We start from the raw sequence: 21,420 nt of genomic DNA, 5'->3' as shown, positions 1-21,420 counted from the left end.
GCGAAGTCAAACTGTGAAAGGTGTCGATCGTACTCCATAAAAATGTCAACAGTCAACTTGAACTAGCCGGTTATCGACCTTTCGACCTCATACGTTCGTTTCAAAGAGGATGAGATATGTGCCCCGCGAGAAGTATTTAGTTCAGACCGTTGGAATGCGGTATTGGTAGTATGTTGCATTAAGACAAAGTATTTCAATCGTTTAAAAACATGTTTATAACGGATTAATTCATTGAAGTGCGTCTCGAATAAGCAATATAACGCAATAATTTAGAAAAATCGATATGTTACTCAAAAGTAAATAAAAATTTGATATACAAATTGCTCAAGTTTTAATTTAAAAAAAAAAAAAAAAAAAAAACAAAATTAAGATACGACGTATACCACATATGACAAATTTATTATCAAGGGAATAACACGTTTTTATTGCGCCGTCACGGTAGAAAAAAACACTTCCGTCTATAGGGTCATTATCACGTTAGCGCACAAGACAGCATTTTATTTTTCTACGCAAGTAATATCGTAGCTTAGCGCTTTTTTGTCGTATGACACCGCGGTCGCTTATCAGTCGGTGACCCAGTGCATGGAGAGCGATAGCCCTCTTCGTATCTGTTGCTTCTCGTTGGTCACGTGCAACTTGAACGTTCTTTCTACGGTGGCAAGATGATTTTTCGGAGACTTCTGGTCCCCGCAAGAATTTGCAAGATCAGGGAAACACTTTCGCTTTGCCTTTCACGCTTGAGTTACGAATCACGCCAATAAATCCGAGGGATCTCCGCGCAAAGCCCCGAATTGTTATCACGTTCGAAAGTATTCTTTTCAATTTCAAGTGAAGAGAAAAAATTACATTTTTTTTTTTTAAAGAGTCGAAATGTGAAAAAGTATTCTAGATATCTGTAATATGCACGTACGTAAAAAATAAATATTTTATTAGCAGCGAGTTAAAGAAATAATTTCTGGCCAGCGCCGAAGGTTTATTTTCACGTATCTTAAAATACTGCTTTACGCTTAGAAATATTTTATTATTGAAAATATTTATGCAAAACCGTTTCGATCGTTATTAATATAATACGCGAAAAATCGTCGGCGCCGAAGTTATTTTGCCGTCAAATTTCAACTTCTACTCTTTCTACCCCGATGTCTCTCGAGAAACTGATGCCTCTTACATGTTAATTGGGGAGCAAACGGTAATAAACAAAAATAAATCGGACGGTTCGCGATTAAACGCCGCGAAGGAATCTTATCGCGTTGTCGCGCGTGGTCAGAGTTTCTTTACGCTACCGCGGAAGAATGCGTTGATTAAAGGAAACTTGTGTACTCGCGCCTTTTATTTAAATGCTCTTCGCTCATCGTTCCTCCCCCTTCTTCTCTTTTCTTTTTCTTTCTTTCTCGCATCCACCATCGAAAAATCGCTCTGTGGGATAAGGTTGGAATATAGCCGTTAATTATCGTGGTAACGTGGAATGCGCCTCGGTTTCCCTTTCTCCGTTTCTCTCAGCATCTGCCAACATCTTTCTTCGTCTCGCTAACGCGAGAGTCCACCGTTCCTGTCTCGCCCTCGATCGTTCGATTCCGTCTCCTTCTATCTCTCTCTCTTTCTTTCTCATGCTACTCCGCATCCATCGACAGTGGCATGGACCACCTCATTCATCCTATCTGCATTCCTTTAATGCTACCTGTGGGCCGTGGAATGTCCGCGCCAACCCGACGAGCCGCGCGCGTTCAGTGCTGGACCTACGGTATCGTTTATCCCCGTTCCCGTTCATTGGACGACCGCCCGTTTCCACAAAAGCGTTCTCCCTTGATTCTTTACGGAAAGGTGCACCTAATCCGCGCGTCAAGTATCCTCGGCATGTTTCGCTTTTCGACGAAAAATCAACGGCGGTATTGAAGAATTCTGAATCTACTTATATATAACTGCCATTTATAAGATTATTTTCTTTTTATCATCAACGTTTCAGCGAGATTCTCGAGACATGTTCGTGAGAAATTCGGTGAAAGAGATATAACAATGCAGGCTTTCGAAAGCTTGAATACAAAATTAAATTTTATTTTGCGCGTTAGAAAATATTCCGAATGTCTTTTAATTATTTTGTTTTAAGAAATTTATACATTTAATCGAATTAGCTTGTACAACGAAGAGCAGATAAGGCGTTTTCTGCGGCGACAGTGGCTAGCGAACGTAACTCTAGGCGGCAGAGGCAAGGAATGAGAGAACGGGCGGAAAATCAGTCATCGGCAATCCGGCCGGCGCGGGATATAATACATGCGGCGCATATGAATCTCGACGCACACGACGCTAAAGTCTCGTTCGCTAGCTGCTGTTGCCGCAGCAAACGCCATATCTGTTTTTCAATGTACAATAAAAAAAAAATCCTGCTTAAGAAAGGAAGTAACGAGGATCTGTGAACGGCGAACGAGTATATCAAAATCCTGAGACAAAAAGTCTTTTTGTGACGAACGAGTACTTAAAGGAAACGCTATGGATTTTCCACGAGATGTTCACGAGACTCTTTGAACTTCACCGTTCATTCGATATGCTAATGACCGGAGTCGAGGATATTCGAGGTAGACTAGGCGTCGCCTACCAAGCCCTCGGGTGCTCCCTCCTCTCTTGTCGCTTATTTCACTCTTTCACTCTCTTCATTCCTTGTTTTTTTTTTTCCACCCATGTGTGCCCCCGCTCTCTCTCTTTCTCTTGCTGTGCGTCTGCACAGAAATGCCCGATCACCAATTATCGCGGACGAGCGGCATTAAGAGAGCAAAGAAACCCGTTTACCTTGCCGGCTTACAAGATCCGTAGATCGTGTATCATCGACATCTCGCGGGAGAGAGAGACATGCCATTGCAATAAAAAAAAAAAAAAAAAAAAAAAAAATTAAAAAAAAATGCCTATAAATAATACTATTGCGTTTATGCAATGGCTACGTGATTTCTCGTCTTAAAATTGTAACTTTTAAAACAAGATAAACGACAAATGTTTTTTGTTACAGAAAAAAAAATTAAAAAAAAAAAAAAAATAGAAATGCAACCCGATGTATTTAATATTTTTAATTGACGTAATTTATCATTATTTAAGCCACAAATAAATTCTCGAATAATCTCGTCGCTCGTTTGAGAAACTGTTTGGGGTTGACGTGCCGTTCTCGCGACAAGGCGTAATGAATCCGTGAATACTCGAAGGGAAATAACAGGCAAGAGGTGAAAACGCGGGAGGAGGAAAAGGGAAAGAAGACAAGCGTACGAAGCCGCCACCGCCGCCTCTCATTATCGACATCTCACGGTCGTTAGAAGCGTATCATAACACGATGTATAACTAGAGGTAGATTCGACGGAACGGAACCCCGTGTTTCATCTTCTCTTCGAGGCCTCTAGGCCGCTACAACACAATAAAGCCCCGAAGCCCGGCGATCGTGGCCGAGATACCGAGGGTTTCAGACCGCGCGGTTAGCCCTCCACCCCCGTGCTCTCTCTTTCTACTCTTTTCTCCCGTCACCTCCTCTCGCAATCTTTTTCTCTTTCTCTTTCTTTCCACTTTTCTCCACCATCTCGCCTTCCTCGCTGTATATCTTCCCCTCCTCTTTATAATTCTTTCCTTTTTTTGCTTTTCCATGCACGATGCTGGGTCCTCTTTCTCTCTTCCTCCCATGGTGCTTCTGCTCGTTGAGGGAGGAGAGTGCCTCTTACGGCTTCTACTCTTTGGTCATGCCGCTGCCTCGTATCCTTTTATCTTCACCTCCCAATCGGCCTCTCCTTTCTTTTTCATCCCGGCTTCTCTCCATCCCTTACGCTTCTTCCTTCCATTATCCTTCCTCCCTCTCTTGGGATAGCTAGGTTAACGCTCCATAGGGCAGGAACAACCGAATTTCTTTAGCGCTTCACGGTCAATGTCACGTTAATGTAATTTTTTAAATGAAATTAACGTATACGCAGAAAGTGAATGAATACGTTACGATTTAACCAAACTTTTATTATGCATGAATTTACGGGCGCTTTCTCCTCATTAAAGTTTTACACGTTGTTAAACATTTACGCAACACCGCGTGTACTTAATATATAAATTTATTAAATATGTTTATTTTGTATAAATTAACCGAAATCTATTTTCATTCATTAGTGCTCATAAATTTTTACGATGAAGCAAACGATACATGCGTTATGTCGCGCTAAATGAAAACGTATAATGATTTATTAGAAATTATATTGATGCACGGCTTTCAGAGGAGGACTATGCCGTTTTATTCGAAGTAGCTCGCAGTTTCTTGGCGAGCCGGGCCGCCAAAAGATCGTCGGCCGAGCAGGAGCCACGGCCGATTCCTTGCTTCGGCTCTCGGGCTCCTCCCTTGACGAAGGTCAAGACATACGAAATCTCCATTTGCCCGAGGTCGCAGCGGCACCTTCGAATTTCGTGTCGGGCCTTCCAAGAATCGCCGAGTGTCGGGGCTCTCGATCGGAAACGGTCAGACTCTCGAGTTTCTCACTTTTTTATGATGGCCGCTCGCGTATGGCGCTAACAAGATACCGCAACTGTTTTCGGGATCCGCGTTTGTGCGCGGCATGTTTAACAAATTGAAGTATCCCAAACGAGAGATTTTTTTTTTCTCTCAATCGGGAGAACGATGGGTATTAACTCGAGTAACCCAACACGAACTATTGAAACGTCTCAGTTTTTTACGTTGCAAATAAATGAAATATAATGACTACAAAAACTGAACTTCGTCTGAATCTCGCTATCTTATGCTTATTAAACGCGAGATCAATATTTTGAATGACTGTCATCTTTTCGATAGTTTGGCTTCTAATTTTGCTTTCGAGAGCAAATTTATCCGAGACGTATTTCAGATAAGACTCCGGAGTAAATTAAAAAAAGAAAAAAAAGAAAAAAAAAAAAAACTGAGCGATTAATTTGCGACTGAAATATCCCTGCCTTTATTCGCATCTAATCCGTCTTTCTCACGCATCGATATTTCTATATTCATGGTCATCGTATCGTCATCGCGGAACAGTTAAAAAGCGGGCTAGACGGGACGAATCGTCGATGAGGATCGACAATGAATTTCCGAGAAACGCAGACTTTAGCATAAATTGTCAAACGTCGTTTTATTTCGACGGCTTTCTCTGACCTCTCCTCCTTTTCTTTTTCGAACCGTTGCCGCGGACCACCCTTCCCCTCTCACTCCCCCGCCTCGTCAACGCACCTCTTTTCCCTACGAACTGGAAAACGTTTCACGACGCGCCTTTTTCCCTTTTCCCAGGCTCCAGTGCACGGTTTATGGACACATTTTTTTTTTTTTCCTGAAAGGACCTACCCCACGGTTCCCAGAATCGATGGGCTGTTCTCGAGAGTCTGTCTGCCCTTCACCTCCTCTCCTACGCCCAAGTTTTCGATCCTTCCTCTTCGGATACTCTCACGAAGCGCAGCAGAAACGCTAACGAAATTCCTCGTACGATATAATACGAAGCACTTTTACTGGTAAAATTATACCGTAGTCAAGTGTGCTCGGTGCATTATACCAAACGGCATCGAAACGCAACATTTATCGAAATTTCCCAAGATATTCCCAAGATATTGCTACACGTAAACAGCAAAATATCGTTCGCCAGTAATTAAAAATGCATTTGCAAGGATTCATAATAACGTAAAAAAATAATTACAAAAAAAAATAATAATAAATAACATGCAATTTATGAAGTGAAAAAATCGAATGTGTTTTTGACTAATGCGGTGATATGAAAAGGCCATAGGAGTGCGAGGACAGAAAAGAAAGGAATGGTATAAAAACGAAGAATGAAGAATCATGATATCGCCTTTGTACGAGAAAAGAATCGGCGCTATTTCGTTGTCGCTCGTTACGGTTCACAAATGCGACGTGAGAAACTCGGAATCGTCCGCCGGGTCGATCGAGGGGTAAGAAAGAAGCAAAGCGCTATATCCAGTTTCCCACGCGGCACCCTGTGCCGTTTTCGCGTAGGCGCGATTGCGCCGCGCGGCCATCCAACGTAGTCACAATATTTAAGATTATCCGAAAAAAGGTTGGATCACCCTCGGCTTCCATTATTCTATGCAAAGGAAGAAAGTGTATCGCGAAGATTTTCCCACGGATTAATCCGCTAGTAAAGTAAATTTCACAGGAATTCACGGTCACTCGAACGAGCTGCACTCATTAACGAATTCGCTGCTCCAAATTATGAAATAATTTCTTTGACAATTTTACTTTTTTATCGTTTAACTTTCAATATTTTACTTGACTTTTGGCGTTCTATTATACTCTCGATAAAACATAATATTTGACGTCCCGATATCGTACGTGACCAATATTGACGGAAAGTGAAGACTATTTATTGCTTAACGTTTGACATTGGATAAAGTTTTACGGAGGATCGACGAGGGTATTGGGAAAAATCAACCCTACGGCGATACTGAGAAATTTCTTATCGCTGTCGAGTCGATCAGATTGTGAGAGGCATGTGTTTTATCTTTCGCGTGTTTAAGCATAGACGTTGGGATTTTTTCAACGGATCGTCCATTCTCTGAGGAATTTGCGGCCAAAAAAACTTTACCTATCAGGCCGTCGATATTTCTACAGACAGGCAAGTTTCTTTTTTTGTTAAAAAATTAAAAACAAAAAAATATAATTATATTGCTAGACATGCCTTCTATTAATAAACAAATACTGAGAATAAAATATATTTTAAAAATTATTTTCGTAGTATTTTTTTCCTTCCTACGTTTGGAGTATATGTACTTCAGGATAGTTTTAATACGACACGGAAATAGAAAATAGGTCGCGGTCGCAAAAACTCAATTTGCGCCGAAAGAGAAGTAAGTTATCGGCGAGAGCGTGTAAAAAAGAACAGAAAAAAAAATAAAAAAACGGTATCTGTCAAAGAATCGAGATCGCGTAGAACTATCCTCGGGAATTCCAATCCCGGTCTCAAGAGAGGCCAAGGAACGCGCGCGACTCCATGTTCAAAATGATGCTGCGCGTCCGCCCTCTTCTCCCTTTTCGCTCTTCTCTTCTTTGCTCCAGCATCATCGCTCCCTTTCCCACTCTCTGTCTTTCCTCGGGATTGGTCCACGAACCCAGTCATTCACAGAAAACACAGAATGCAGACGGTCACGTGAGTCGTAAGCAGCAAAGTTCTCCGAGGACGGGTCCGAGGAAAGAGAGGAGGGCAAGGGTGCGTGTGTGTGCGTGCTGTGGCGCCAGGCAGTTCAACCGCCTATATTCTTGCCGCTCTTCGTCGCGTTATGCAGAGGGTGGATGCGAAGAATTTTCGTTATTTCGGCACCGAAATAATTGCCCGAGAATTATTATCGAACACAAAAAAATAGATTCTTATTTTTATTGAAATTAAAATTTAAAAAAATTAATTTTTTAATATTACTTACGCGACGCTATTTTATGACATTTTTTTTTGCCATTAACGCGTGTCGATCATTGCCAAATAAACATTTGCATAAATTTGCTCGTTAATTTGAGAAACTAATTTATGCTATATACGTTTTTGATTGTATAACTTAACGACGAGATGCGAAATATTACCTTGAGCGGTTCGAGATTTATGTTACACGCAAAAATTAGCTATTTTGCGATCGGGATGATTATCGTCGTCGGAAACCAGGCGCAATAAAATTATATATTTATGCCATTTTTGCGACGGATAAATGGGCGAGCGCGTTTACCCGTAATGAATCGTAAAGCGGGATCGGTGATCGTCGTGACGAGAATACAGCGTGGAGCACGCGATATATCTTGAAATATAAAAAGGGAATAAGAAGAGGTGTAAAAGAATTAACACTGGAATGCGATCCCAACGAATCTCACTGGCAATTTACCCACGCGGGGCAAGAGAAAGAGGACGTGGAGGAGTGGCGGTATCAGAAAAAAAAAAAAATAAAAATAAAAATAAAATAAAATAAAATAATCGGATAAAAAAAAAAGAAAAAAATAAGGACGTAGTCGTAGAATCGTAGTCGATTGCTCGTAGTCATCGCGCGCCGGCAAACCGACCGGGGTAGTTCTAACCCCCTCGTGGGCGCGCGCGCGCGCAAGTTTCGGGCACTGTGTCGGTGGCCCGATTCTTGGAAGGACCTCATTCGTTGCTCGGTGCTATATATCTCCTTTAGGGGGTCTCGCTCGGTCTCCCTTTCATCCGCATCACCGTCCTTCTTCTGCCCCGTCCTCTTTCTCCGCGCCGATGTGCCGCGCCGAAAAGAAACCCGGGATGCTGGGAATAACTGCATAATCTTACGAAAATGTGGACGCGCGCGTTCACACAAACCTGTGCGTGTATGCGTAGGCGCGCGACCTCACGCGGCAATCTTACGTTTACCGGCGCGCGTCGAGCTCAAGCGATATAAACGTCCGCCGAAACGTGATATTTTCTTTTTCCAAATCCGGGCGTGAGAAAACGAAGATAAAAGCGCCGCGGTCCAGTCTGATAGAGGAAACCCCCTCCCCTATGAGCGGCGCGATTACGGAGTAATTATATATGAGAAAGGAACAAGGACCGGAGAGATAATCTTTTCTCTAGTTTCGAGCGAGTGATTTACGGATTTGGAAAATTGTTACGCACGATGCGAAGTCTGAAATATCATTGATACACAACAAATTTTTTAACTCTTCCTTTTTCATCACGATTTTAGATATAAAAATTATTACTTATTTTTGAAAAATATACAATAAAATTTAGTTTAATTTTTTTTTCTTTTTTTTTAAATAACAATTAAAATTATTAGAAAAAGGGATCAAACGGACAGAGAAATATCAGAGTTGAAGTGTAGAGCAAAGAGGAAGTGGGTGCATGCCATCCGAGGAACAGGATCATACGGGAGAACGAGGAAGAGGCCCTTGGCGGAGGACCCGGGTGAGAAAGGAATAAGAGAGACCTGCGAAAGCATCCGGTGGCGCCGTGTACGAAGGGCGAGATGAGAAAAAGAGAGAGAGAGAGAGAGAGAGAAAGAAAGAAAGAAAGAAAGCCAGATGGAAAGGGAAACGGAGGTTGCCCGCCCGATCGAAGGCGTGTAGGGCAGGAGAACGGTGCGGAGCGAGAGAGAAAGATAAAGAAGAAAAGAAAGAGAACAGAGTGGGTCTTTGGAGGGCCGCGAGAGGTAAAGAGTCCCGAAGATGGGCCTCGCCCGCCTTGCTCGCGCGGCGGTGTCGGTGGTGATACAGGAGGGTAGGGTGGACGAAACGAAGGAGACGCGGCAGAGAGGCGGAGGTGCAGAGAAGACGGGGGAGAAAGGGGCCGGGTGTCGTGGAATGCGGCCGTGGTCCCGGTATATACGCGCGCCGGTCCCAGCCTATGCCAGGGTATTTGTGTATTTATGTGGAACACCGGAGAACCCCGACGTGAGAGAGATAGAGAGAAAAAAAGGAGGAAGAGGCACGAGGGGGAGAGGGAGAAAGAAAGAAAGAGAGAGAGAAAGAACCGAGAGCAAGAGAGAATCTTCTCCTGTGAAAGGGAAGAACGAAGACGGAGGGAAGAGCCAATGGCCAGCCAAGGTGTGCTGCCCTTTCGTTACGAGGGAGCGAGTAGGTAGGTACACTCGAGAGAGCATCCGACTATGCAGCAAGAACACCAGGAAACAAACGACAGCCATCCCACCATCATCACCACCACACCGCCACGCCGCCCATCGCGCATTTCTCTCCTTCTGGTCCTTCCTTCTCTTTTTCTCGCGCCGCGCCGGTCACGCTGGTCTTCTCCTCTTTTTCTCTCTCCTTCTCGCACCGCTCTGTTCCTCGAAATTCCATCGCGGAGTACCGCGTCCCTGAGGCTGCTTCCTTTTGGAAGTCTTGGAGACACCGCGAGGTCAAAATACGCGCTACACTGTCGGAATTTCTGCGCAAGTAGTCGCCGGCTGCGACTAACTCCCAGGATCAATCGCCTGCTCACGGCTTTTCTACCGCGAGCGAAACCCACGGTGATCAATTATCGAGTTTATTAAAGCTTTAAATGAACGATTACACGTTCGAGTAATAAAATAATGATTCTATCTAATCTTGAAGAATTTATTTAAAAAATAATTTTCTTAAGTTTTTTTAAATAAAAAAAAAAATAAAAAATACACCTAACAAAATGCTTACGTCTAATCCTATCTTTCATCGATTGTTTAACAGAAACATACACGCGGAGTGTCGATCGATCAACCCGATAAATTTCTTCGAAAACGCTATTTTTACCGGAAAGCCAAGCTCACTATTTCTCTCTTTACCTTCGCCAATCCCTCTCTCCCTTTCTTTCTTTAGCCAGAACGGCAGAGCGTAACGCGAGCGACCAAACGGTACGTGAGAGAATGCCGTCAATGCGACAGCGGTGATTTCGGAAGGGAGCGAATGAACCCGTGCGAGCGGGAAGGGAAATGTCTGGCGCGGGACCCCATCGCGGATACTGGACGCGTCGAGGAGCACAGAAATCCCGAATACCACGCCGCGGAAGTCTCACTCCTGGGACAGACCGTAACGCCGGTATTCGAACCACGTGGACTCCGTCCGCGGCGATTGCGACCCGGGCTCGGTCGCCCGTGGATCTCGTGATCGCCTTCCTTGACAGGAGAGGCAGGGTCACACGAGCGTCGTAGCGCCCTGACGACAGCGAAGCACGCACTCGCTTCGTGCGCGTAATACGCGATTCGGGTAGAAAGCTCGTTCCGCACGACCGCGTTCTTTCGCGAGTCATACACGCCGTCGCATACCTCTCTAATGATCTTAACGGCATAAATAGCCACCCGACGTTGGCCGCGAGCGTTAATTTTGTACCGGGGCGCGTCAATTAACGAATGCCAATTAACGTTACGATAACTATAACGGATATCAGTATTAACGTCGATATTATTATGCCTACATCAACTGGTTTAAGTTTAGAATCGATGGAGAACACTGGCGTGCTTTGCCTTCAAATTTTTTTTTTTTATTTCAATTTACGGAAGGGTTGTTGAGCCACGGAGGGTACGTAATGTAGAACTATCTTTCGCGCCTATAAAATTTCCCGTGCTTGAGCTATGACGAATTCCGAGGAAAAGTTACTAATGACGTTTAATCGATTAATTTAAAAATTCGTTTAGATAAATATTTTAATCGAGCGGGACGCCGCGGTACTCTTTCTTTGAAGAGACATATTTCGACAGGGCATTCCCGGCGCAACGTACTCTCTCCCGAAGTCCCGTGAACGGTGTGAGATTCCGATATGTCGTCGGTAGATGAAGGTTGCCGAAGGAGGAAGAAGGAAACGTTCTCCTTGTCCCGCGCAATCGTCTTTCGCCCGTTCGCTCGCATACGAAAAGACACAGAGGTCGCACCGTCTCTATCTCCCGGCAAGAGATTCACGGCACGCAGCGTCTCGGGCGGTCCATCGGCGACGGTGGCCACCCCCTCCTCACCCCTCCCACCCCCTCAATCCCACTCCTTGACACTTGAGCTTTCGGTGGAGGGACACACAGCGTGCTTGTACACACAGACGCATGCGAGCGTGCATACGAATGCACTCACGCACGCACGAGCGTGTACGACCGCGCGCGGTGCGAGAAACAGAGAGAAAAAGAAGAGAAGAGAGAGAATACGCAAGGGGAAAGAGCGAAAGAGACGAAGAAAGAGAGAGAAGCGTCGCGCGCGCCGTGGGAACCGAGGAAAACGTTTCCCGCATACCACCCCTCTATCCTTCTCTCTTTCTCGCCCCCTTCGCCGCCAATGAAGCACGCGCGCGCGCTCGCTCGCACGGGCGGACACGCATACGATTTGAGCGGGCGAATACGCGCGCACACCGAGTAGAGAGATACGCGAGCGAGAACAAACGTAAGACCACGTGACTAGCCCGTAACTTTCACAGACGCGAGCGACTCGTTTCGTTTCGCTTCCCTCGCCTCGCCGCCACCGGTCCCCGCCCTCCTCCCCCGCCGCAGCCCGCCCCGTCTCTCCCGCTTCCTCTTATACTTATTCGAACGACGCAGTTGCTCCCGCGGTAGGTACTCGCAACTGCGTCGTAGGCTTCTTCGCCGAGAACGAGATCTGCGTACGGTGCCCGTTTCCTTATTCGATGCGCGGCGCGCTAAGGAGGACCCCGTTCCGGCCGCGCTCTTCTTTCTCGCGCGGACGTGACACGTCGGAAGACGTCAATGAACGTAAGAAGCCCTTCTCGTTGTGCCGTACGAGCGGGACGATAACTGATAGCGATAGCCGCCGGACAAATAGCGCTCGCGGGAACTCGAATCACGTCCGGGCCGTTTAACCCACCCGAAGAAGACGAGCGATCTAATTTGCACCCCTATCCTGTAGTAGCGCGTAATAAAACTCAAAAGGCGTAAATCTTTATAACGCACGCGAACGTGGAGTACACCCGTCAAACGTATCGTAACGTTAAACGCAAGAATTTTATGACGGAACTCACCGCATTTGCTGTGGGTATAGCCGCAGATAAATCACACGTGCTGAAACTTACCTAGAACAAAAATAATAAAGACATTATTAATAAAAATAATTTTATGTAAAATTATTGGTAAATGTAATTTCTTTAGCTTTTAATAATATCCCGCTTTAGACATATTTCATCACCATATTTATTCCTATTAAAAAAAATTTTTTTTTATCAAAGATTACACAATAAATTTTTCTGGTTTGGAATTTCGTCGAAATAATTTTTTTTTTCCCTCTGGAGAAAAAGAAAAACAGCTTATAGAATCTTTTCTCGAGAAAAGGAAGTAAGACGAGGGGTGGTAACCAGAATGAAGAAAGAGGCAGGGCGAGGAGAGGCGAGAGAAAGGGAGAAAAGCGAAGACGAAAGATCCGAGAAACAGCGAAGGAGAAAGAGAAGAAACGCGGCGAGCCGGAGAGGGAAACGGAGAAGGCCGCGGTCCGGATGAAAGGGGACCGAGGGAGGTCGCCGCCCTTCCAGGAACCCTTATAAACTTGGACCCGATCTTCGGGCCTTTTTCTCCCTGTTCCTACTACACGCTAGCTCGCTCGCTCGCTCGCGAAGAGCGCGCGGCGCAATCCGCTAGAGTGATCCTTGTGCGAGCACGAACGAGCACGCACGCAAACACGGCTGCATGCGAGCGGAGCACGTATGTACGCGTTCTCTACTGCAGCGTTACTTTTTCATAGATCTCGAGATTTTTCCGCCGATTAGCCAAGCTTTCGTGGTCCGCCGCGTGGGAAGCTACGCCGATCGGCATTCGCACACGCGCGATACGCGCGAAGCTGCTGGGCTTTAAACGTCACATTTACAAAACTGTTACGCTAATAACGAGCAATGAAACTTTTTTTCTTCTTTGCGTTTATAACCCTCTTCATTTTCCCTTCGCTCAATTAAATTTCCAGTCTCCTTCTGAAAGGTTCGCGTTTCACCAGAAAATTATTTTAGCCCCGTTAGACTCGGCGAATAAAAGATCTTACCGGTCAAGAAAATTGAGAATAATTTAACTATTTTGCTACTTCTTATATTTGAACGGGTAAGTATATCTGTGCAATAATCTGAAAATGATTCAAGAATAATTTTGATGATCATATACAATAATATCTAAAAAAATAAAAACAAATTTTTATTTCTAAATTTAATAAAAAATTTTTTTTCTATCGTAGTGTTTGAAATAAAAAAAAAACTATTGTTTTACGTTACATTTTATCACGAGACAGTTCGGCTGTTGACATAAATACCCAAGAGGGTTCGAAGCGAAGTGCGTAAGACATTTTCACGAAACGAATCTTCTCCGGAATACCCACCCGCGCATGCCGCGGCCCGAGTTAAGAACGCGAGGAAAACACCTACCATTCGACGGCGACGGCGACGACGGCGACGTCGACGCTGCGTGCGCCCCCGGGGGCGGACGAGAGAGCAGCGAGTAAAGTAATCACCGGCAAAATTGGTTGACGAGATAGTCAGATTGGCCGCTGGCCACTTGGCTGCTCGATTGTCCAGACACGCCTCCGGCGAAATGAAATTTGATTTTGTCGGGCAATTTCGCGCCCAAATCAACCACCTCACCTCCTGCCCCTGCCCTCCTCCCCCCCAGTTTTGCCCCCTGTTCTCCCCCTCCCCCCCCTTGAGAAGCGGTCGTCAGGGCCCGCAGTGCTGTACCGAAATCGAGGGGGTCAGGAACGCGACGCAGACAAGCGGAGGGAACGATGGAGAGTCGTATCCCGTAACCTCATTAAGAGCCGCACTCTCGCGGTATTGGCCTCATTGAACGCTCGGGAGCATCTTTCCGAGAGCCGACTGCACCCTTAAGAGTTCAAAGGGTGAATAGTTGAGGGTTTCGTTCCCTTCGCGCATAACGAAAGAAAACGGGGAGGTGATGAACATCGTTTTACGGACTACCGAATCACACGCGGAAATCCATCGTCGCTCTTGGCCGAACGAGCAATAAATTTATATTTTCTTCAAACTTATCGTTTAGAAATTAATATTTTAATAAACAATGTGAATATTTCCATCAATTCTCCGCGACTTGGTAAATGGGATGATGCTCCGAATTAACTGGCGCTCTCGCCAAATGATATCGCCAGAAATTTTGCTGAATTCTGTACACTAAGAAACCGAACGACACGCGAGAGACAAAGGGGTTTTCCTACCCCTCTTCCCCGGTTTGCGAGTGAGCGTTTTGACGGACGCGCGTTTCTCGATTAGACGCCGGAGACTGCTGAGAATTCGATTACAGAAGGAGGCGCGAGTGCGCTTTAAAGGGGTGGCAGCTCAGGCATTGTGCCGTGCGTTTGGATAATTCAATTTCTTTAAAGTAATTACTTGTTGCTTCCACTGTGAAAGTTTGTTTCCATTTCAAAGAGCGAGCGACACGCCGATAACTTCTCCTTCTACTTCTTCGTTGTATGAAGTCTCTTCCTCGTCACCCCTCCGTTTTTTTTCTCCTATTTTTTTTTTTACAAAATTAGTGTCATATGCGTTTCGAGAAAGACCATCGATCTTCAATAAATGTTGAAAAATTTTGTAAATTACATACCATGTAATATTTTCTTTTCAATAAGAAATAGCGAGCATAAATCTATTAATATAGAAATTAAAAAAATAAATCTAATATTTATAATTAAATGTATCAAATAAAAAGTTAAAATTATTTTATCATATCTACAAATAATAATTTTATGTTACGTTTATGTTGGTAATATCTTCAATTTTTTTTTTATAAATAATTTAAAAAATTAATTTTAAATATTTGAAAAAATTTTATGTGTAAAATTTTGTTACTTAAGTTACGACAATATATGAAGAAAGCAGCCGCGAAAACTGTTCAACTTAGAACGCCGCACAGTCGCCATTAATACGCTACGTTATATTGTGAGGCGCGCCAAATTTTAAGGCGGTGAGGAAAAAAATAGAGATAAAAAAACCCCACGATAAAATCGCACCTACCAAAGGTCTTCGTGAAGCTTAACATTTCGTATGCATAAGTTTGCAGAGATGGTTTTTAACTTCGTGATTATTGCTGACGTCACTTAATCGTCGATTGTATTCTGACAATCTAAACTCTACCGTTACGGTCCTCGCGTAAAATCGCGATACCGCTACAAATAAAAAAACATACACGGTATTGTATGCAAATTGTGTTTACTCGAGGAAGAGATGTTAATAAAGACAAAATTAATAAAATTAGAACTTCAGAAAATCAATACTTCGCATCTTAATTTCGCAATCGATTAAAACTGATAATGTTTCGAGTACTTTGTGTCATTTTCACATCGAGCATTGCGTTTAATAGATTTTTCTTTAGAAATGTCAAGTACTGAAAATGTTTAACACGTTTTCTTTTAGTCTCTGATTTTCTTTTGGTACGTCATTTTCGATTAATTAAAATATACGCCCTACGATTGCGAAAGTAGAAGTAAGAACTAGTATAACGGTGATCTTCGCAAGAAAATTTGTTTGCAGTCGATGCCGACGATATCTTTAACAAAAACACGAGAAATCGTTATATGACGATGATCGGTGAACGATGGAAAGCAAAAAGAGAGCAGAAAATGAGCCCTAGTGATCTCATTTGCTTGTTTTCGACAAGATTTCGTCAAGCCATATCATTTCCGAGCCTCAAAAATTATGCTAACGCTCAATCTGCCGTTTGTGTATAATATCGAACGACTGCGAATAAAATAATATCTCTAACAATACAATAAATTAATTGTTAAAGGAGATAAAAACTTTTAAAATAAAAAAAAACTGCGCGAGATTTTCTTCACTATTTCTTTCCAAATATAAAAAAATGATTTAATTATTACATCAGATACATTATTCATTAAACATTCGCACCAAAGTGTTCCTCATCAATTCATTGAAATAACTTTTGTTCTTGATTAAACAAATTCTAACCCGCGCTAGCATAAAATTCGGCCAGGTTTACGAGCAACAAGAAAAATGTTCATCAAGTCAATGATTACTATGCAATTAGGGGAATGAAGAGAGAGAGAGAGAGAGAAGGGGGGAGGAGAAAAAGGGGGAAGAGAGCTCGGTCACCGAACCCTTGTTTCTGAATCGCGGTGCCATAGCGACCCCTAAATCACGACCGGCCAGGACGTGGACGGGGCTATCGGTACTCTATCTTTTGTCTACAAAGTATAAACGCAGGTGGCCCGCGTGCACGCGTATTTTGCGTTTCACGTACATAGTATGTACGCATCGGTTGCGTGCCTGGCACGGAGCGCGAGAGTGCGGGCCACACGCGCCCTAGGGAGAGTCACGCACCAAAACAAACTCGCTTTCTCTCCGTCTTTCCTCCACCACCCTTCACGCAATCGTCAGAGTACCTGAATCGTTCCACCGAGTTTCGGAAATATTTACCTAAAACATTGTTAACGACTGTGACGGAAGAAAGTTCCGACAGTTCGAACGTCAAAAAGTATCGGCTGATTACCGGCGGCTTTCGAACTTCGTATACTTCATGTATTTCTTGCAAAAAATATATTTATTTCTGTATAATATTGCACACAAAATATTAAAACTCTAATCGCTCTTCAAATCGCACGGCTAATATGTTAGATAAATTTTTGCGTGCACGTGTGTACGCGATATTAATCTCAGAATCATCTATTAATGCTCTGCACGAAGATAAAAAATCCCGAGAGCGGAAACAAAACCCACTTGAGTATCGAACCCTTTCTTAAGGATGAGTGCTCCTCGTTCGCGGGCTAACCACCCTGCGCCTACACGCACGTGGAAAACAATAGAGCAACATCCACGATCAAATGCACAATAAGAATCGGTTGCGCGGAGATAATTATGGTAGTAACAAGAGCCAAATACGATCTCTGTTTATCCGACCACGCGCCACGCTTCGTCGATCACCGGTTTGAGCGATGCCAACGCAATTAAACGCGATTGACATAGAGTTTCTCGCTGGTAATAACAATAATTTTCAGACACAATTTGAACTGATTACTTAGACAAATATTAGAAAATAAATTGCTCGAGTGGCCCGATAAATGTCAGCGATCAATTTATCGAGGTTTAATTTACAGCGACAATTTTTTGAAGTACTCCGCGTTACGTTCTGCTCGATTCCGATGACGTCGAAAATAACGGAATGCGTGCCGTTAACCCGATCGGCAACAAATCGCGATAGAGTTGTTAAAGGCACGATAGAGCGACCCGTTCGACGGCATATTACAATTTCAGTCCCTCCGCCGGGTGCTAATTTGCTTTACCCGCATCGACTTTTCCGCGAAAGCATCCATCAAGTTCCATTACAGCTTCCGACGTCCACCGCTCTCGGACACACCCCTTTCGCATTCGCCCTTAAGCACATAATATCGTTACCCTTTCCCGCGCGCCCCAACAACGGGTTACTGCGGAGTTACCTAAGAAGGAAGCGACCAGTTCCGGTCAAACGATGTCTGGAGAAACTCTTTTCGTTTATTGCAAAATCTTCGTTTCATTTAAATACACGTATACCGTAAGTCAGCAATTAATCAAGTACAAATCGCGAGCGATATTATAATTAATTGGGATTAAACGTGAAACATTAACGTAATTATCTCTAATTTTATTTAATTCAGACAAACATAACGTCTATTGTTAAATGCGCTCTGTTGGGCTCTATCTCTCTCTCTTTCGTTCTCTTTTAGCGTCTCAAACTTATTCAATTAAATTTCCCAGTTATAATTTAGAATTTTTATAATACAAATTTATTGCAAGTAGGAATATTTGTGCACTGAAGTACTCGGAAGTTTTGAGGCTTCAAGGAACGTCTGGAACTTCGAAATAAAAATCGATAAAACTTGGTGCGCTAACGGTCGCATACCAGTTTTCTTTAAACCCCCCGACCGGTCAATGCACGTTGTAAAAACATGCGCGTACCTGTTTACAACACGTACCTACACGCCAGTCAAAAAACTCCGGTAACGTTCGCCTGAATTTAATTCGTGATTTTTTTTCTTTTTTTTTTTTCCAAATGTAGTTAAATAAAGAAAAATAAATAGCTGGAAATTCTGCAAAGTGCTATTTCTAAAATTAATTTTGCGATCAAATTTTTACGCACAAAAATAATTTGAGTCTCTAGTTAATATTAAAAAAAAAAAAAAAACTTTAAACGTTCTTTTGCATTTCCCGTCTTTCTCCGCGCGCCAAGTATTGAGACTGTTAAACGATACGCATCAAGGGTTTCCCAGCTTGATTTTACGATCATCAAGATCAACATCGAACGAAGCAATCGCGAGATTGCAGAATGTATTAACGATAAGATCAACTCGAGAATTATCAGAAATCGTGGATGCTACTTTGAGAGATCGCCGACGCCTTAAAAGCCCTCACATGTCTTTAACCGTGCCGCCATTTTACTTATCTACCGCCATGCCAAGTCTGGATCCCCACCGCCAACATCCGTCTATCCCGTTTCTTGACGACAAGGAAAGCTTCCGGATTCGCGGCTCGAGATAACACGAGCGAATAAAGAAAGGAAAAAAAAAAAAAAAGAGAGAGAGACGTCATGAGTGTCGGTTTCGCAACTCGCGAAACGGACGAGTCGCGGGCGCGAATCATTCGACGTCGCCGACGACCGGCGCGTGTAATTCTTCCGCGAAGGTCCCGAGATCGCTCCGCGGAGCAATGAATCTCGGCGTCACGCCGTGAGAGTGATTCGTTCTCGCGTCGTGTCGCGCCGCGTCGCAACTCGATGAGTCACGGTCTGCTTTCGAGCGCGTTATCGAGGCCCGTGCCGATTTTCGACGTGCGGCGCGACGGCGACGGCCTCGATCCGATCTCGCCGAGCACGTCTCGTCCTTCCGGATGAGAAAACGACTAAACCACGGAGGCAAGAGACACGTCTGAAATATTTCAGCTATCGAGATTATAATTCCGCTGTTTTCAAAATAAATCTATGAAAGTAATAAAAAGCTAACGCAACCCCGACGTGAATTGTTAATTATAAAACTGTAATTTAATTGTATAAAATCGAGATAAATGCGACGGACGCGTGAGAAACGTGCACGTGAATTAAACGCCGAGGTTCCCCGTCGAGGACGTAGTGGGCATTTCTGGTCATCTTTCTGCAAATGTTGCGAAGTCTTTCGCGGATTTCGGGACGTGTGGCGGGGGCGATAGAGAGAAATAGACGGAGAAAAAAAGATAGAGATCAATAGTGCCCGTCCCGTTCTCCAAGGAGAACTCCGTTATTTCGCAAACGCGGCCTTACCTTCCAGGAATCGCGTCCTTGGACAACGGAGGTCATCGGCTCGGAGAGGAACTCTCGCTTATCCGTCGTCGCCGTTTCATTTTAACGAACGTCGGCGATCGATACGTGCCGTCGAATCTCGCGTCCGGAGTTTCGCGGTGTCGGTCGACGGCGATATCGATCAGCGAAGACCGAGCAGCGCGGTCGGAACCGATTTTCGAATACTACGAATGCCAGCGGAGAACGAGAAAGAAAGCTACTTCTATTAAACTACCTTTTTTCAACGCACGTTCCCCTAATCCTGCCAGGCTGAATCACGTCTGCCGAGGTCTGGCCTAAAAATCGACTCGCAACCTTTTCGCAATATCTAAACGAGGTGCTTCGAAATAATTTCCCATTCAACTCGGAACGTTCTTTACGCGTCAGCGTCAAAAGACAGGAAAGTATTTAACCTCGTTTTGAAGGAGAAAGAACGAAGGGAGTACGTGGCGCTATTATCCAATGCAAAGGTCTAAACTAGGAATCCTTCGTAAGAAATATTTCGCCAAAATTCGTCGCCGCGGTTCTGGGTGATTGTCGCGCGAGTGCCTCACGTTTTTTTTTTTTTCCCCCTTTTTTTTACGACTGTCGATTGAGAGCGGCGTTTCAGGACTTCCGATCGCGTTGTAGACTGACTCGTTACCTCGTGACATTTTTATCGAAGACCCGCCGGCATTTTCGGGCACGTCGTGTCGCGTCGTGGCGGTGGACGACAATGAGAGGCGTGTGACTCGCACGTTCGAAAATAGAGAGGCGCCGGCAGCTCGCGCGAAATCGCCGCGCGCGTTCTAAGATGACGACGAAGACAGAAATGGAGACGAAGATCGGGGCTATGACTACGACGATGCTTATCATCATCCACCTTATCGGTCGAGGCATTACGTAAGCGTCGCCCACGTCACTCGTCGTGGTTAGGGGCTCCGTGGGCGCGTGCGAGAAGAGAGGGCGGCCCGGCGAACGCAGAGGGTACCCGTGACGTGATCCACGCGCTCTCGGAATCGTGCGGAATTTATTCGTGAGTTGAAAATATCGGAAAAGTCAAAAAGCCGCGGCCGCGTCATCGGGGATAAATAATTCGGGACTCGAAACCAGACGGAAAAAGATATCTGAGAGGAAGGGAGGAGGAAAATCAAATTGCGCTACTCCGCGGAGACAACGACGGGGCGAAGCGGATAAAGTTCAATTTTACGGGCAATTAGAGAGATAATTCTCGTACAAATGTACTCCAACTGTAACGCGGATTAAAATATAAACGCGAAACGTCAGAGATCAGGCGTGTCTAACGTTGCTCATTATATGTATGTCAAATGTATTTCCGATTGCACGCCGGTGAAATTTGATCCAATTATCGAAGCAGCAATTAAGCGAGAGTACCTACTAGGACTTTAAAATCGATTGCTTTCGCCTGTGATATTTTCCTGTTTTCCCTTCGGCGGCGTTTTCCTTTGGAAAAGGATAGGAATTAAACTCAATTTAACTTAAAATACAATTAGGATACGGTTCAATTTTTTTTTTCCTCCCCTAAAAATCTACAGCTCTCCTTCGCTCCAAATATTAAAATGTATTTCGCGCGAGATGCAACATTCGTCGATCGAAACGCTCGATCGCCGAGAAGAATTTGCGTTCGAGCCACGCGAGAGTTTCTCTTCTTACATGCGTCTCTCTTCTCCTTCCGACGTCTCCGGCGACTCCAACCTCAAGGGAAAGAGAGAGAAAGAGAAAAAGAGAAGGAGAGAAAGAGAGAAGAGAGCGCGGCGCCGCTGACGACGT

At 44.4% G+C, this 21,420-nt stretch overlaps 1 protein-coding gene across 5 annotated transcripts in view; it reads right to left on the bottom strand.

Moving 5' to 3' along the window:
- LOC139108383 (serine/threonine-protein phosphatase 4 regulatory subunit 1) overlaps positions 1–21,420 on the bottom strand; it is a 110,926-nt gene that overhangs the window by 45,622 nt on the left and 43,884 nt on the right. The window contains exon 1 of one of the 5 annotated variants that reach the window (XM_070666614.1): positions 12,390–12,409. The exons of the other annotated variants lie outside the window; for them this stretch is intronic. Coding sequence (XP_070522715.1) covers positions 12,390–12,394 — 5 coding nt within the window. The 5' untranslated portion in view covers positions 12,395–12,409. Of the gene's footprint in view, positions 1–12,389; positions 12,410–21,420 lie in introns of those variants that run through there. 5 annotated transcript variants of the gene reach the window in all.

Source organism: Cardiocondyla obscurior, linkage group LG15 (genome assembly GCF_019399895.1).
Source record: "Cardiocondyla obscurior isolate alpha-2009 linkage group LG15, Cobs3.1, whole genome shotgun sequence".
NCBI lineage: Eukaryota > Metazoa > Arthropoda > Insecta > Hymenoptera > Formicidae > Cardiocondyla > Cardiocondyla obscurior.
This window is presented reverse-complemented; position numbering and strand designations above follow the sequence as displayed.